The sequence below is a fragment of the Falco naumanni genome, chromosome 1, assembly GCF_017639655.2.
Source record: "Falco naumanni isolate bFalNau1 chromosome 1, bFalNau1.pat, whole genome shotgun sequence".
In the NCBI taxonomy this organism is placed as follows: Eukaryota; Metazoa; Chordata; class Aves; order Falconiformes; family Falconidae; genus Falco; species Falco naumanni.
In genome coordinates, this window is record NC_054054.1 from 99,508,648 (window position 1) to 99,523,504 (window position 14,857).

The following is a 14,857-nucleotide window of genomic DNA, read 5'->3' on the forward strand; positions in this document are numbered from 1 at the left end:
ATAAAATAACTGCTTCTAATGTGGCTCTGCTGCCAGCAGAAATGTAATATCTTTCAATTACTGCTTGGAAGCAAGGCTTTCCTTTTGTTTACTGGAAAAATACAACATGAAAAGAGATGCTTGTAAAGGACTGTAAAATGAAGGTGAATCTATTTTTGCCGTACTCCAAATCCAGTTGGGGCTTTGCGCGCGCAGAGCAGGTTAGCTGCTTGTTGGCACCATCTGACACACTGCCGTGCCACAGGGGGGTTATTTGGCAAGGCCAGGAGCACCGCAAGGAGCTGCCGCTTTGGGATGAGCCCTGGCACACCGAGCCACATGACCGGCTTTCGGCACGTGGCGGGCTGGCAGGAGGATGGGGTGTTTCCCCCATGCACCGCTGAGGTTCTGTCCGACATGAGGAAAACCAGCACAAGGAGGTGGAGGAACAACCTGAGCAACTTGCCATTTCCTAGAGCTGAGCAGGCAAAGCGCTCTCCTTGCTGGAGCAAAACGCAGAACAGAGGGACTACCCAGTCTGCCAGCCTAGCCACAGAGAATTGAGGCAAGGTGCCTCAGTAACAGCTTCAGTTCAATGGTTTGGGGCTGCAGAGGGATGCAAAGCAATTCACTGCCCCTGCAAGAGCTCCCCAGCTCCACTCCCCAAAGCCAACCCTGACGCCCTGGCATTAGCAGAGCCCAGAGCAGCCGCAGGGGAGCAGCCGGTGGGGGGGGGGGGGGGGGGGGGGGGGCAGCTAACAGCAAATTGGCCAGCTCCACCTCCAAACACAGAGCAGACAAAGCATCACTTTTCTAGGACCATCAGGCCAATCTGCAGGTTATGGAGGGGTAACCTGCAGCAGCCGCAAAGCCCCCTCATGGCCCCGAGACCACACAAGCCCATGGGGGACAGCACCCCCTTACCAGCTCAACGCGCCGGCGGCTGGACTCCAGCTCCCTCTGCACCAGCTCATCCATGTCAGCCTTCATCTCCTCCATCCTCCTCTGGTAGTACCTGGTGCTCTCCTTCTCCCGCGCCTCTGACTCTGCCGCCTTCTCCAGCTCCTCACCCATCTTTATGATGCTGTCTCTCAAGCGCAACACCAGCACCTGGGGAGGAAGGTGCAAGGTGAAGCAAGCGAGATGGAGGTGAGGAGTCATGAAGCTCTCCACAAGCATCAAGCAATGTGGAGAGCACTGCCTCCCCAACCCACACCACAGAGCCAGTCACTGTAATTATCATTATCAAACATTGCCCTGAGACCTTACAAGTGGCAGCAGCTGCCTGCAGTGGGTGTGGACCCCAGTGACCCCATTCCATCCCTGTGCCCATCTCTGTGCCCCACAACAGGCGATGCCACCCCCCCAGGGCCACAGCGCATCCCCCTGGGCTCCCCCCAGGACAGCTGCTGCTTTGCAGACACAAGAGCATTTTCCTTCACCCCTGGGCTGGGCTTGTTCAGGCAGCGTGACTTAGAGAAAAGCGACAGTAAAAACATATTCCAGGGCACCAGCAGATGTGCTGATTAATGACAACAGTGAAATACTGCGATTGAGGTCCTGACTTCTGGACGATGCCAGAGCAGAGGGATGCTGTCAGAAAGGTGCTGTGATGGATGCGCTGTGCAGTCAGCACACACCATGCGCTGTGCCCAGGCGCAGGGACTGTATATTCCTTCAGGTGTTTATAGCACTATCGGCTATATTACTGTCGGCTTTCAATAAAGCATGTATAGGTAACAGCAGCGGCACGAACTATATGGCCTCTCCTGTCCCTCTCCACCCCTTCCTGGGTCCTTCTTCCCCCAAAGCTGAGGCAGTGGCATTGCTACACCCAGCTTTTTGCAAGCAAGCTGCATCTCCCCAGGGCTCTGCATCCCCTCTGCCAGCAATGAGAGGTGGTACCTCAAAGCGCTTCATCTGCACAGCCTGGAAGTCCAGCTGGCTCTCCAGGTCGCGGATGCGGGCTTCCTGACGGCTGACGATGGAGCGCTCAGCTGGGCACTGCTCCAGGCGCTCCAGTCTTGCCTGCGCTGCCTGCAGCTGGGAGAGGACAGGCTGCATTAGCACCCCTCCAGCCCCTGACCCATGCAAACACCTCCTGGTCCCTTTCCCAGATCCCCCGCCAGGCCCTCGCCTTGGTGTGGCAGCACCGAGGACCCCGCACGGGCCCTGAGGCACTATGGAGAAGCATTGCCTTTGGCTTCCTGAAGGATTCCCTGCTGTTAATAGTGCACAGTAAATGCATGACACAAATGTGTATTTTTGAATGAAAAATGTGCTGGCAAGACGACACGTGTCTGAGCCTCTTTTGGTTTTTCTCTTCTCACAAACTCTTTGAGGACAGCAGGCATAAAAACTCACAGTTTAGCCCTGCGTGGAAAGCTTCCTGCATTGGGTTGTTTCTTCAGCTGTTACACTGAGATCTCCAAAGCAAACTGCCCTTTTAGTGATCCTGCTACAAGTTTGATTCAGATTTTGTATTTGACCTAGAACTACGGGAATCTGCCTTCTTTTATCTTGGCCTATCTCTAAAGCACCACCCTCTCTGCCTCAGAGGGAGCGAGTCCTGCTTCTGATTCCTGGGCAGCTTAGCTACGCTCCAATAAAGCACTTAAGTTAATGGGATTACTCATGTGTTTAAAATTAAATCCACACACTCCAGGAGGGTCGGTGCACCCGCAGAGGCGAGGCAGTGCAGCACCCATTGGCACCCACCCTGGGGTCAGCCCCATCCCAGCCAGGGCACCAGCAGCTTGGGAAGGAAGGAGGGCAAGGGGCTCTCCATCCCAAGAGCCTTGCCAGGGAAAGCTTTCTCCCGGCCAAGGTCATGGCTGGCAGAGCCCCACCCCCACCCGTGGGGCCGGGGCTGCAGGCGTGCAGCGAGCAGACAGTGTCTTCTGCATTTGTGCTGCTCTCAAGGGTGTCAGGGAGAGGAGAGGGACCTGACCGTGTTACGGAGGACAAATGACTGTGCAGCAGCGGGGTGAGACTTAGGGTCTGATTTCAGACAAGAACACAGCATCTGCGGCTAGCACCGACAGCACACCCGGCACAGGTGTCAGAGGTGGTTCTTGCTCCTCAGCTCTGGGTGCTACAAGCTGGAGAGAAATTACCTTCTCCTGAAGGCTCTGCTTTTCTTTCTTCACGTCTTCCACTTGCGTCTGCAGCTCCTGGATCTGAGCGATATCTGTTGCCGACTGTGGGAAGAGAAAGCGCAGCGGTGGGAGCAGACCCGGGGCTCAGAGCAGAGGGCACACATCATGAGGAGTGTGGTGTTGAAGGCTAGCTCGCGCCTGTACCTCCTACCACCCAAACAGCAAGCAGCTCCTGCACTGGACTGAAGGAGCTAAATTCTCCTGACTCAATGCAGCTTTCTTCATTTTTGAAACAAGTATTTGCAGATCAGGACAGAAACCATGTAGTCAAGGTAATTTCTGTTCTTGGGGTCCTTTCAGATATAGACTCCTGGCTCCATAACACCACTGCAAGGGGCACCAGACTGTGAATTGTCAGTCTCACCAGCCTACTCCTGCTTCACCAGGAGCCCTGAAGTCCCACAGCTCCAGGTACAATCCTTTGGGAGAGCCTGCCTTAGTCTGGATATTGCACAGAAAGCCCCAGAGCTGTCTGTCAGCAGTTTTTAAGCTCTGCATGAGAAAACAGTGAAAGACAGACTAGAAAAGGATCCAGATGGAAAGCTACAGGATTTCCCAACTATTGAAACTAAAGCCAAGACACCTCTTGAAAGAAGATTCAAAACTACAGGTGACAGGAGCCGGAGCAGTGAGCCATCCCTTCCTCTCCTCACAGCATCTGCTTCCTGGGGTCCCCACCCTGGGTATACCGATGGGGGCTGCCACTTGCTCTCAGCCAGGCTACAGGGTTTTCCAAGCACCCTCCCAGGGAGGGGGATGCTGCCCAACCTCCACAGCCCTGGCTCCTACCTGGGCTATCAAAGCCTTGTGCTTTGCCATGAGCTCGTTCAGGTCTTCCTGGTCCTCATCGATGCGTTTTAGGAGGTCAGATCTCTCATGCTGCAGCTGGTACAGCTGCTCGTCCACCTGTGGGAGGACCCACAGGGTTGGTGGCTCATGCATCCCATGGAGGACCCACCGCACACACCGCCTGGACCGTGGCACCCTCTGGGCCATGCTGCTGCCAGCCTCCAGCCCCGTTGCTGGCACCAGGAGAGGCAAAGGGAGCTGCTGCATATCGCAGAGGGGGACTACGGGATGAGGCACATTTGTGATCGTTTTAGCTATCCATAAAACCACCCCAGGGGCTTTTCCCAAAGAGATTGGGTGGTCTAGTAAATATACTTGATGATTTACTAAAAAAGCTGATTATTGCTGTCAAACACAGGGAGGTAGGACTGCACTGCTGCCCTTCGGCCTCCCCTGCCCTGACTGCATCTCCACAAACGCACCAGGGTCTTGCTTTTGCTGAGGGTCTCCAGCTCTGCGTGCAAGTTCTCCAGTTCCAGGGCGGCTGTCTGCTGGGACTTCTGGGCCTCTGCACACTTTGCTTCACTCTCTTCCAACTGGGAAAAATTGGGGGAGATGATAATTAAAGGAGCACAAACCATGTGCGGATTATGCTGTTCCCCTTGCCGCACAGCCACGTCTATTTACACTTCACTCCCAGAGCATTTTCCCCTGCTAACACACATGGAAACTCGACCTTTTAAAATCTGTGCTGCTTTTCAGCCCGTCTGCTCCTGGTTTACAGCGAACACTTTTCCTTTCCCAGCCGGTGAGGCAGGGCTTCTTTAGCAGCTCCTGGCACACCTAACTGTGGATCCTACCGCCCCTGACTGTCCTGCTGAGTGCTGAAGTAAGCGCCCCGAACCACACATCCTCCCTCTGCCTTGGCACTGCTGAGTGAGGTAGAGCTGGGATCATTAATTTGCAAAATTATGTGAATTACATGTAATTCCTGATTAGAGCAATTCATGATTCGGAGTTTGCAAATGGGCTTTTCATGTGGCATAAATTGCATTTGCAAATACACATAAAATATCACATTTATAAATGTTAATTTGCTCTCAGTTTTTATAGCTCAACCATTAAGACTACAAAGATCTTAAATGGGCTGCAAACATCTGGAAGATGCAGCAGCATCCCAAAAACTGACACTGCCTGGAGGGAGGAGTTCATGTAGGCTGTACCTGAACATCCAGTTCCTTCTCCTTCTCATTTGGGTTTCTCTTCTTCAAGAAAAACAAAACTAACCCCCTCCACTTGCTGCTTATTTCCCATGCCCAGTCCTGGTTTCCCTGCAGAGGATGCAGAGCTCCTGGGGGCAGTGGGAGCTGCTGCACACCATGACAAGAATCTGAGCATTTTAGACTATTTTCTCAGGGTTTACTTGTCTTTTTTTAACTCTCTCCCTCAAAAAGGGGGGGATTATAAGGTACTATAACTGGAACAATCCTCAGCTCATTTTTCTCAACTGTTTGGAGTGATTGAGACCTACTTGGAAAAGCTGAGCAAGTAATTTGCTTCCTCAGGCCTAATCTGCAGAAATGGAAGTTGTTTTCCCTTGAAGTCAACGATTCCAAGGAACGATTGGGAAAAAATAACTCTGAACATCTCTGGGTCTCCAGCTACAGTGCCAGCCAGAAGCTGCTCAGGGAAATACAAAGCTCTGGCACAGAGACATGTAACAGTTCAGATCCTGAAAAAAACATTATTTAAAATGATGTGCCTGTGCCCAAACTCAGCCTGTGTTGATGGATTGTCTAGTCAGTCTATTCATACATCTGCAGAGCCACTCTCACAGCGACACGTGCAGTGTTCCCTTTCCTTCCTCCAGCTGAAAAATAGCCTTTGGCTTTTGCATAAAGCTCAGACAGCCATTGCTGGAACAACCCAAGGAAGAGCTGCTGGGAGGTGTTAAAGATGCCAGTGGGACTGCCCGCTGGTTTTATGGCCCAGAGCTTTTCCACCTGCCCAGCTTTGGGCTCCTCCAGAAGCAACGCTGTCCACAACCAGCACCTGGGACTGGTCTTTCCCTTGCCACAATTACACTAAAACTCCAGAGAGTTTAATCAGAGAGAAATGCATCTCCAGGACCTCTTGTTAAATACCAGCTTCCATTTCACTTCATGTAATGGAATTTTCCCATTTGGGAAGAATAAATTGAAATTCCCTGCAAAAATGCATAATGTATGAGCTTCTGAAAAATATTAGTTTGCTGCGCTACACCATCTGTTAAATACCTGCATAAAATGGATGCTTCAGCCTTATTAAGAAACAATGCTATACTTCTAGCCATATGGATTTTGATTAACGGAAATGTAACATTTTAGCAAAGTTTTTATTCTTGTGGAGGTTTGTGGGCTGGTGGTAGGATGTATTGGCTTTTGAGAAAGGCGTCATGAATGCCATTAGAAATTGTTTAAATTTAAGGCATGGAATAATCATGAGGCATTTTTAACGCATGATGAGTCTCAGTGCTGGTGGCATAGCAAAACCTCAATATCCCCAATATTAAGGCTTTCTGTTTGCCTCCAAAGATGAGGCAGCCAGGCAGAGGCTACCCACCGAGATAGCTGCGAGGGGGCCAGACCGCATGGCACTGCGGCCACAGGCAAGAGCAAGCAACCTCCTGCACGAGCCTGCCTCACTGCGGGGACCAGGCTGCTCAGGGAACAAAGCGTTATTCCCCTCACAATGTGGGGCTGGACACCACAGGGACAGCCACGCTCACCAGGCAAAGCGACCATCCCAGCATCGCTGCTTGGTCCTTTGGATCAGCATGCGGAAGGGGTCCCTCAGCATCAGCCCACTGCAGCAAGCTCCAGCACTGAGCATGGGGCTCTGCCCTATTAAGAGCACCAGGGGCTGGGAAAGAGCAAGGCAGGGGCTGCGCATCATCTCCAGCCCCATAGCAGGATGCGGGAAATACTTGAGGGATTAGTTAAGTGTAACATTACAGCATTAGCTCAATAATATTTAAGAGGGAATGCACAAGTGCTAAAAATGGCCATTCCCACTGCCTGCCCCAGCCATGGCCATCTACTGCCCTGGCTGGCCAGGTCAGTGGCACAGGCATGGATGTGGGTACAGGCATGGGCACAGACACTCAGCTGGCCATGTCAGGCCAAACTCACCTTCCCCTTCTCCCTCAGCACAGGTGGGAACAGCTGCTGCTCACAGATGTTATTTATGCAGAACTATTATCTCAATTATATATGTATGTTGCTGGAATCACTCATGCCTCCCAATTAGTTTGTTTCCAGGGGAAATGTACAGTACAGATTAATTACCGAGCAGTTTCAGAGGACTGGCATCGTTAGGTCAGTCCTGGTCCTTGGCATTGTGGGATCCATGTGCACAGCCATCCTGGGGATGGACAGCCCCATGCCACCCCTATCCTGTGGCAGGGCACCCACGGGACCTTGAACTCACCCTGGGACTGAAGCCACCCCCAGCCTGGTGGGCACTCGCCAGGTAGCTCAGTGCCAGCTGTGAACCCAGGGTGTCTGAGGTTAAACTACAGCAAATCTGCTGCCATCCCTGCTCCTGCCTTACAGCATCCCTATGGCAACGCCTCCCGAACCTGGAGCTGCTAGAGCTCCTTATCAGACAGATAGAAAATGCACTGAACAGAAGGTAATTAACAGGGCTGGGGGGGAAAAAAAGCCAAAAAATATACTTAACCACTGTTGGCTTAATTACAGAGAACTGCTCCTTACAAAGAGACCCTCATCAGAGCAAGAGGCATGTCTCGCCCTGGCCTTGGCAGAGGGATGCTCAGACAGCACGGGGCCACTGCTCATCCCGCACACAGTTAAAAGCAGGACATCTGTAAATATTTCTTGCAACTTCCCCTCCGCCGAGACAAAGGGTGATGTTCCAAGGGGCAGGGAGACACCCGCTTGCCTGAAGGTACCTACTTGCTTGTGCAGCCGCTCCAGCTCCTGGGCGCTGGCACTGGGCTCCCCAGGGGCTGCCAGCAGCAGCTGCACGTCAGCGAGCAGGGCACGTGTCCGCCGCAGATCCCGCCGCAGCCGCTTCTCCACGTCAAAATCACGATGGCCGATCTGGGGAGGGGAGAAGGGGTGTCCTGAACCCTGCTGCCCTGCTTCACCCCACAAAACCTCTGTTGGACCATTCCCTCCCACCCCAGGTCATTCCCCACACGATTTGGGAATAGGGAAAAATTTTGGTAGTGCTGAAGTCACGATGCAAGAAGATAGTAAATATCTATGTATAAATATTACTGTTGTCCTTCTATCAAATGAAAATAATTAAACAGTTAAATGAAAGGAAGAAAATAAATTTTGTGAAGGTTAAAACTAGCAGATTCCACTGAAACACCACATTTTTCCCCACCAGAAAGCTGTTCCTCTGAAAACATTTGCCTCCCCCCCTCATCTCCATCAGCCTCGTGCCTGCCAAGCAACCACCCTTGTGCCTGGAGGGACAGCCCAGCCACACAGCTGGGGACACAGGCAGGCACTGTGGGTCCCCACAACCAGAGCAACTCGTCCTTGCAGCCACTGGGCACTGTCACCCCTCTGGGTGACCCCCCTGGCCGATGGGTAGGGCCAGAGAGCGGCAGACCCAGAAGATGCGCGTGCAGCGTCTGTGCTGAAAGCTGGCACAGAAAATGCAAGCCATTCCTTGAAAGAAAAAAAGCCAGAAAAAAAACCCAAACAAACCTTTGGGGAAAAGAATGACAAAGGCAGGGGAAAGTCAGCCCAAAGAGGAAAGGGAAAACCATGCGAAACACTGATGAGGAGAGCTTCATTAGGAGTTATTTACACATCTCTAATGCAAAGCATCTGGAGTCCCTGTCAGCTGTGGAGGGATGTAACCGATGCTGCTGCCTTCGGTGCAGGAGGCAGCAGTCTCTCATGCGTGAATCCCCAGCAGCGCTGGCAGAAAGTAACTGCTGGGTGAGTTTTGGAGGCTTGTCCCTGGGCAGTGTGGTGTCACCGCATCACTCTGAAGCCTATTAAACAAGGCTAGTAAGGAAGCACCTTAAAAAAAAACCATCTACACTCCCTCCTCAAGCTGACAGCAACCATGGTTACAAGGATAAAAGAATTAGAAAACCACCAAATAAACAGGGACATGGCTACAGTACTTGATTTCAGACTAATTGAAGTTTAAGAGCATTTTCCATTTAGTCTATTTTCCATGGCTCTTCTTGTTTCAAATCCATTCTCCTATTTTCTGCTCACTGGCTAAAATTAATTGTACAGGTTTGACCTTGTAACCTGGTTTAGAGCTGGCTGGCATTTGCTGAACCAGAAATCGTTGGCATCTCCATTTCCTTAGTTAGTTTTCTGGCTTGGCTTTTTTTTTTTTTTTTTCTTTTTAATAAACTGCTCTGAAGCACACTGTCCACTGTAAATCAGATGGCATTTAGAACAACACTGCAGCGGAGTAGATTTGCTGTTATCCCTGCCATCCCTACAGACTGTATCTTGGATGCCGTTCAGCATCATTTTCCCTAGCTCAGGGTCTGTCCGCCGCCACAGAGGATGCGTTTTGTGTCATAGCTGGAAGCAGCAGGTATATGGCAGCAGCCACACCTGCCTCCCACCATTGCAGCCCAGTGCTTTTTCAGTTACAAAGCTGGGATTTCATTTCAAAGCTGCTTTCAAGGCTCTGGTTGTGCCTCGCATACACTACAGCAATGCCTGGATGCGCTGTTCCATCTCACCTGCCCCTCACAGGCACGACTGCCCTTGGTGGGGGCCAGGGGCTGCACGGGCAGCATCTGGGGACAGTCCCAGGAAGGAGAAGGTGCCTTTCCTCAAGAGCCCCACCGGCTTTGCTCTGTGCACTCCTGCTTCCTTCTCATCCATCTCAGTTCTCCTCCACCAAACAAGAGGGACATGTTGGACTGAGAGAGAGTTATAATAATATGCTGCTTTTATACAGCCAGATTTATTCTGACAGTTCCCAAAATATTTTGTAAGCCAAGAGCCAGGGAGATGTTATGGGTAAGCCTCGTCAGACCATTTTGTGTCTACTTGAAATATGCCCACCATTTCAGTGTTGCAAAGCTCCCACATTCATCCCGTTTAATGAACACGTGCAACTGCTAGGGCTGGTGAAATGGTGAAATCCAGCCGGCTTGTGCCAATGGCCAGAGGATGCGCTGCTTAATTACTGTAACTCCAGGTCATCAACTCCTCCTCTCCTGTGCGTGCAGTGAGGGTTGCAATGCAATGGGGGCCATGCAAAGGCACTTGGGAGGCATCAGCACAAACCCAGCCTGGCTGAGCTCTGGCGAGCCCTGGGGTGCAGCAGCAACAAGATGGCAACTCTGAAGTGCTGGGCTGATGCCATCCTTGGCCCTGGCAGCCCCATGGCCCCAGGGAAGGGTCAGGTGGGACCTCGCTTGGTCACCAGAGCTCCTTCAGCAGGAGCTGGTGCATGAGACGGCCTCTGGGCCTGACTCCTCTGCAATGCTAAGTGATTCCCAAGCCGATAAATGCTGTTCAATGAGGCTGCATTCAGCCCCTCGCCTTCTAATTTAACAGAGAGCAGCTGTGTGTGCTTTTCCCATTACATGCACTTCAATCACTGCCACAGACACATTATAGAGTGAAAAAGGATTTGTTCAACAAATGTGTCTGTGATAGCATTCCTCTGCAAAGAGCAGAATCTGATAAACTGCTTTTCTGGGCAGTTGGAGCTGCTCCAGCATCAGTCCTGGTTAGTTTGACTCTCATGAAAATACCAGCAAAAAGCAGATGACTCCCCCTGCTTAGATAATTCTCCTGTACAAAAGCGAACAGTTCCCTTCCGTGGGTCCTTAGTGGGACCAGCTGTCTCCTATATGGTGCCTGCAGCCCCAAAGCATTCCTGGCACCCAGTGCCTGCTGCAGCACACTGCTGCTCTGACGGGGTGGGGGGTGGGGGGGTGTGTCTGGAAAAGATGAGGGACAGAGGACATCAAAGCCAGCTGCATGTGCATGAGCAACCACGCTGTCGTCCTGCCCACACACACACACATTCACACTCCCATTTTTTCCGGCAGCGTTTTGAGCCGGGGCATGGCCAGCGAAGCAGTTTGGCTGGCCAGGAGGTAGCAGCAAGGAGAGCGGAGGTGGCCCCGGGGCAGGCGTCATCCTCTTACCTGCTCACACAGGGTGGCGATGAGCCCTTCCAGGTCCTGCTTCTCATGCAGCACCATCTGCTTCTCCTCGTACTCCTGTTCCAGCTGCATCTCCAGCTGCCGGAGCTATGCACGAAAGACAACCGCAGCCAGGCTCAGAGCCCAGCCACCCCTGCCAAAGCCCTGTGCCCCGGCAGGGCACAGCCACCACTGCAGGGAGACCCGGGCAGTCCCTGGGAGAGGGTGTGCACCGAAGCCCCCCATCACCGCAGCCTGGAGCACCTCCTACGCCCCAGGCAAAGCAGCTGCTCCTGGCCAGGAGGAGCAAGGGGAAGCAGTCCAGGAACCTAAATGACTTTTGGGGACGCAATGGGCTATTTGAGCCACCCTGCCTGTGAGGCATACTCAGATGTCCCCAGAACCTGTCCCTGCAGCTCTGGAGCAGTAACACAGGGCCTTCAGCTGAGCTAGAAGAGGAGTCACCTCTAATCCCTTCAGGTTTCCTCAAGGCATTCTGTGACCACGAACCAGGCAAGCAGCACACTATTTGGTCCACCTCCCCATCAGTGAGGTGACAGTGGCCTCGCTGGTAGAGCATGTCATAAAGGCAGGATTTGTACTGCTGCTGGGAGCAAAAGGAGCCTGAGAGCCAGCACTGAGTGCAGGAGCCTGCATCCCTCTGCCTCTGCTCAAGCACCATTGTCCTGCAACACTGCAGCAATGACAAGTGTTTGCAGGAGGGACCCAGACCCGGGGCAGCACCACAGAGCTCTGCCATGTAGCTGTGAGACACCCAGCAAGTCCAGCTGTGGTGGTGACGGTGGAAATGTGTTAATGAAACAAGCAGCCTACTCCACAGCCTGCTCCTCCCCTTGCAAGCAGCCGCACAGCTGTGGCCGCAAGAGCAGGCATGCCAGGCTGCAACCCTGGCACAGCAGCCTGGAGACCTCTCTGCCCCAGCTGCCTCCTGCACCCCCAGCTGCTTCTAAGAGTTTAAAAAGGGAATGTGAGCAGGCTGCTACATATCGATTGCTCTCCAAAGCATCTTGGCCATTTACTCATTTGGAAAAGAATGCTCAGGCCATGCGGGGTGAAGGAGAGAAAGGATGACTGACAGCATGTTGACTGAGAGCACCTGCAAGGCACGGCATCTCCTTTAGTGATGCTTGCACTACCTTGCTCTCTGCAGAGGGCAGTTAGACAGAGAGGTGCAGAAGGGCAGGGAAGATCCCAGGAAGAAGCCCTGAGCAACGCGTCCTTGCAACCAGCCCAGAGCTTCAGCAAAAATGGGCCAGCAGAGAGGGGAAGAGAGCAGTCCTGAGCTGTTGCTGCCCCATCCAGCAGAAGGGCAGCACCGTGGGAAGGCAGTGTGGTGGGAAATGGTGGTGTTCGCATGGTGGCAGCCCTCGGCATGCACAGCTTTACCACTCAGGGTACGACTATGTGCTGACAGGAGCACAAGGAGCAGTGATTGCCTCATTTGCTTTCCCACTTGTCCTGCCTTCCTGAAATAGCATATGCAAAGCCTCACTGACTGCTTCATTAAGCCCCAGCAATGTTAATTCACTATCAACAGCCAGGTATGCCCCAGGCCTAATGGGAATTGGCTGCTACCACTCAGCCCTGCATCCCTGTATCAAACACCCCGGAGATTTTGAAGAAATTGGAATTCATGTTTGCATGCCACCAATTTCAGGGCCTTGTTGAAATGTTATTTTCCATTCAGTATCACCAAACACGAAGCCTGGGATGGCTGGACTTGATGTCCTTGGCATAATGCTGGCATTACCAGGAGCAGCATGCTTGTATGCTGCATTGCACATGGCTCTTGTGCACCATCCCTGACAGCCCCTCCAGCGTGGCAGGGACTCATGCCTGACCCAGACCCTGATTTTTCACCCTAGGGCTACAACCAGAGTTCATGCTGGGCTAGTGGTGGGAAAGCCAGTGCCCACCCACCCCACCACTCCCTGGGGAGGGAGGACCCCTGGGAATGGCTCCTCTGCACTGTGGCTGGGGGAAGCCTCCAGCATCATCCTCCCAGCAGTCCCAACCTACCCTCCTCTGGCAGGACTGCCGCACATCCTCCAGCTCCTCGTCCTTGTCCTCCAGCTCCTTCTGATGGATCTGCTTCATCCGCTCTATCTCCAGCTCCAGCCTCTGGTGGAGCTGAAAGACCCAAAGATGCTTACATAGCGGCTGCACACAACCCCGGGGGGATGAAGACGGTGTTGATGTGGGTTTGGCATGCCCTTGTGGGGATAAACATCCCCGGCACACACAGCCCCAGGCTGGGTGGGTGCCACGCTACCTGCTCCAGGTGATCGACGGCAGCTGTTTGCCGCTCCAGCTCTTTCCGCTGCTCTGCAGCGCTAGCCTCCAGGTCCCAGAGCTGCTTCCTGAGCGCAGGCACGGCACGGGCATCCAGGGCGCTGGGGGTGCTGAGCTCTTGCACCCGGCCAGCCAACACAGTCACACGCTGCACCAGGCTGGCCACCTCCGCCTCCTTCTGCTGCTCGGTAGGGGCAGAGCAGGAGGTCAGCAGCCAAGCCCCAAACTCAGGAGAGGGGCTTGGCATGACACCCTGCTCTTAAAACCCAGACCGTTTCCAGCTGCATCATCAGAAACACCCTGGAGCAGCAGCAGGCAGCAGGCAGCCCCCTCCCTGAACCAGCAGCCCCATCACCACTGTGAGCCCCGAGGAATCCTTTCCTTCTCGGGTTTGCTCACTTGCTCCTGACCTTGCCCTCCTCCTCCCATGGGCTGTCCCCCCTGCTGGGTCCCAGGAGGCCCCACTGCTTGGGGTGGGTGGCAGCAACCTTGTGGCTTCCCCCCAGCCCCGGCACACCATGCCCCTGCTTGCTGGGGGGGGAGCTGGCAGGTGGCTGGTGCAGCACCATCCCACGGCAGCACAGACCTGCAGTTTCTTGAGGGTAGAGGCATGAGGAAGAGCATAAATGCAGTAAAAATGAGGGTGGGCCTAATTAGCTAAACCACAGGATGAGTATCACTTGTAAAAAATGATAGTCTTTCTTCTGGCAGAGGATAATATTATTTAAATACATCAAGCATATCCTAGAGCTGCACTAAAAGAAATTGGAATCAAGTTGCCCGATTGCCTCTGCTATAATTGCAAAGATATTGGTTTTGCTCTGAGAGCTGCTCCCAAAACTGGGTATAATGCAACAAAGTGAGATAATTTCCTCTTACCTCTAAGCTCTGCTGAAGTTTGCCCATCTCCCATCGGATGCTGGTGTTCTCCTGTGACACTTTTTCACGGAGGCTTTTCTCAAAGGCAGACTCCCCCAGGGCCTGAGCTAACTGCAGGTCAAATCTGGAGGGGGAAAACACACGTTGCCTCTCCGGAATGAGTCTGTGATGGTGGCACAGCTGCCTCCTGGCTGGGGGAGCTGTGCCAAGGCAGGCAGGGAGGCAGCCTTGGCCGGCAGCAAGCCACTTCTCCTGGCACTGGACTTTCCAAGTGCTTTTGAGAAGACAGAAAAGTGTCTGCAAAGTGTTGTCATTATTTTGTGAATCCCTAATTACTCCACACAGGTGCCAGCCACAGGAAGTGGATGGTGTGGAGCAGCAGCGATGTGCACACAGGTGGTCACCGAGAGCAGAGGGCAAAACCCCACTGTAACCAGCTGCTACAGAGCCAAAACAGCCCGAAACATGCCTGTGTGTGGGCAGCAGCCCTCTGCCCCCCCTTCCCCTCCATGGGCAGCTCCGTCCCCATGGCTGGCTGGGACTCTGCTGCACTGAGGGTTTGGTTTCAGCTTAGGAAGCGTTG

At 53.1% G+C, this 14,857-nt stretch overlaps 1 protein-coding gene across 1 annotated transcript in view; it reads right to left on the reverse strand.

The window, feature by feature from the left end:
- MYO18B (myosin XVIIIB) overlaps positions 1-14,857 on the reverse strand; it is a 76,495-nt gene that overhangs the window by 22,745 nt on the left and 38,893 nt on the right. The window contains exons 29-38 of the mRNA XM_040611869.1: positions 14,275-14,398; positions 13,376-13,576; positions 13,123-13,233; positions 11,086-11,190; positions 7,883-8,029; positions 4,409-4,522; positions 3,927-4,043; positions 3,096-3,179; positions 1,885-2,022; positions 904-1,089 (exon numbers count right to left, since the gene is read on the reverse strand). Of these exons, the coding sequence (XP_040467803.1) occupies positions 904-1,089; positions 1,885-2,022; positions 3,096-3,179; positions 3,927-4,043; positions 4,409-4,522; positions 7,883-8,029; positions 11,086-11,190; positions 13,123-13,233; positions 13,376-13,576; positions 14,275-14,398 (1,327 nt within the window). The remainder of the gene's footprint in view (positions 1-903; positions 1,090-1,884; positions 2,023-3,095; positions 3,180-3,926; positions 4,044-4,408; positions 4,523-7,882; positions 8,030-11,085; positions 11,191-13,122; positions 13,234-13,375; positions 13,577-14,274; positions 14,399-14,857) is intronic.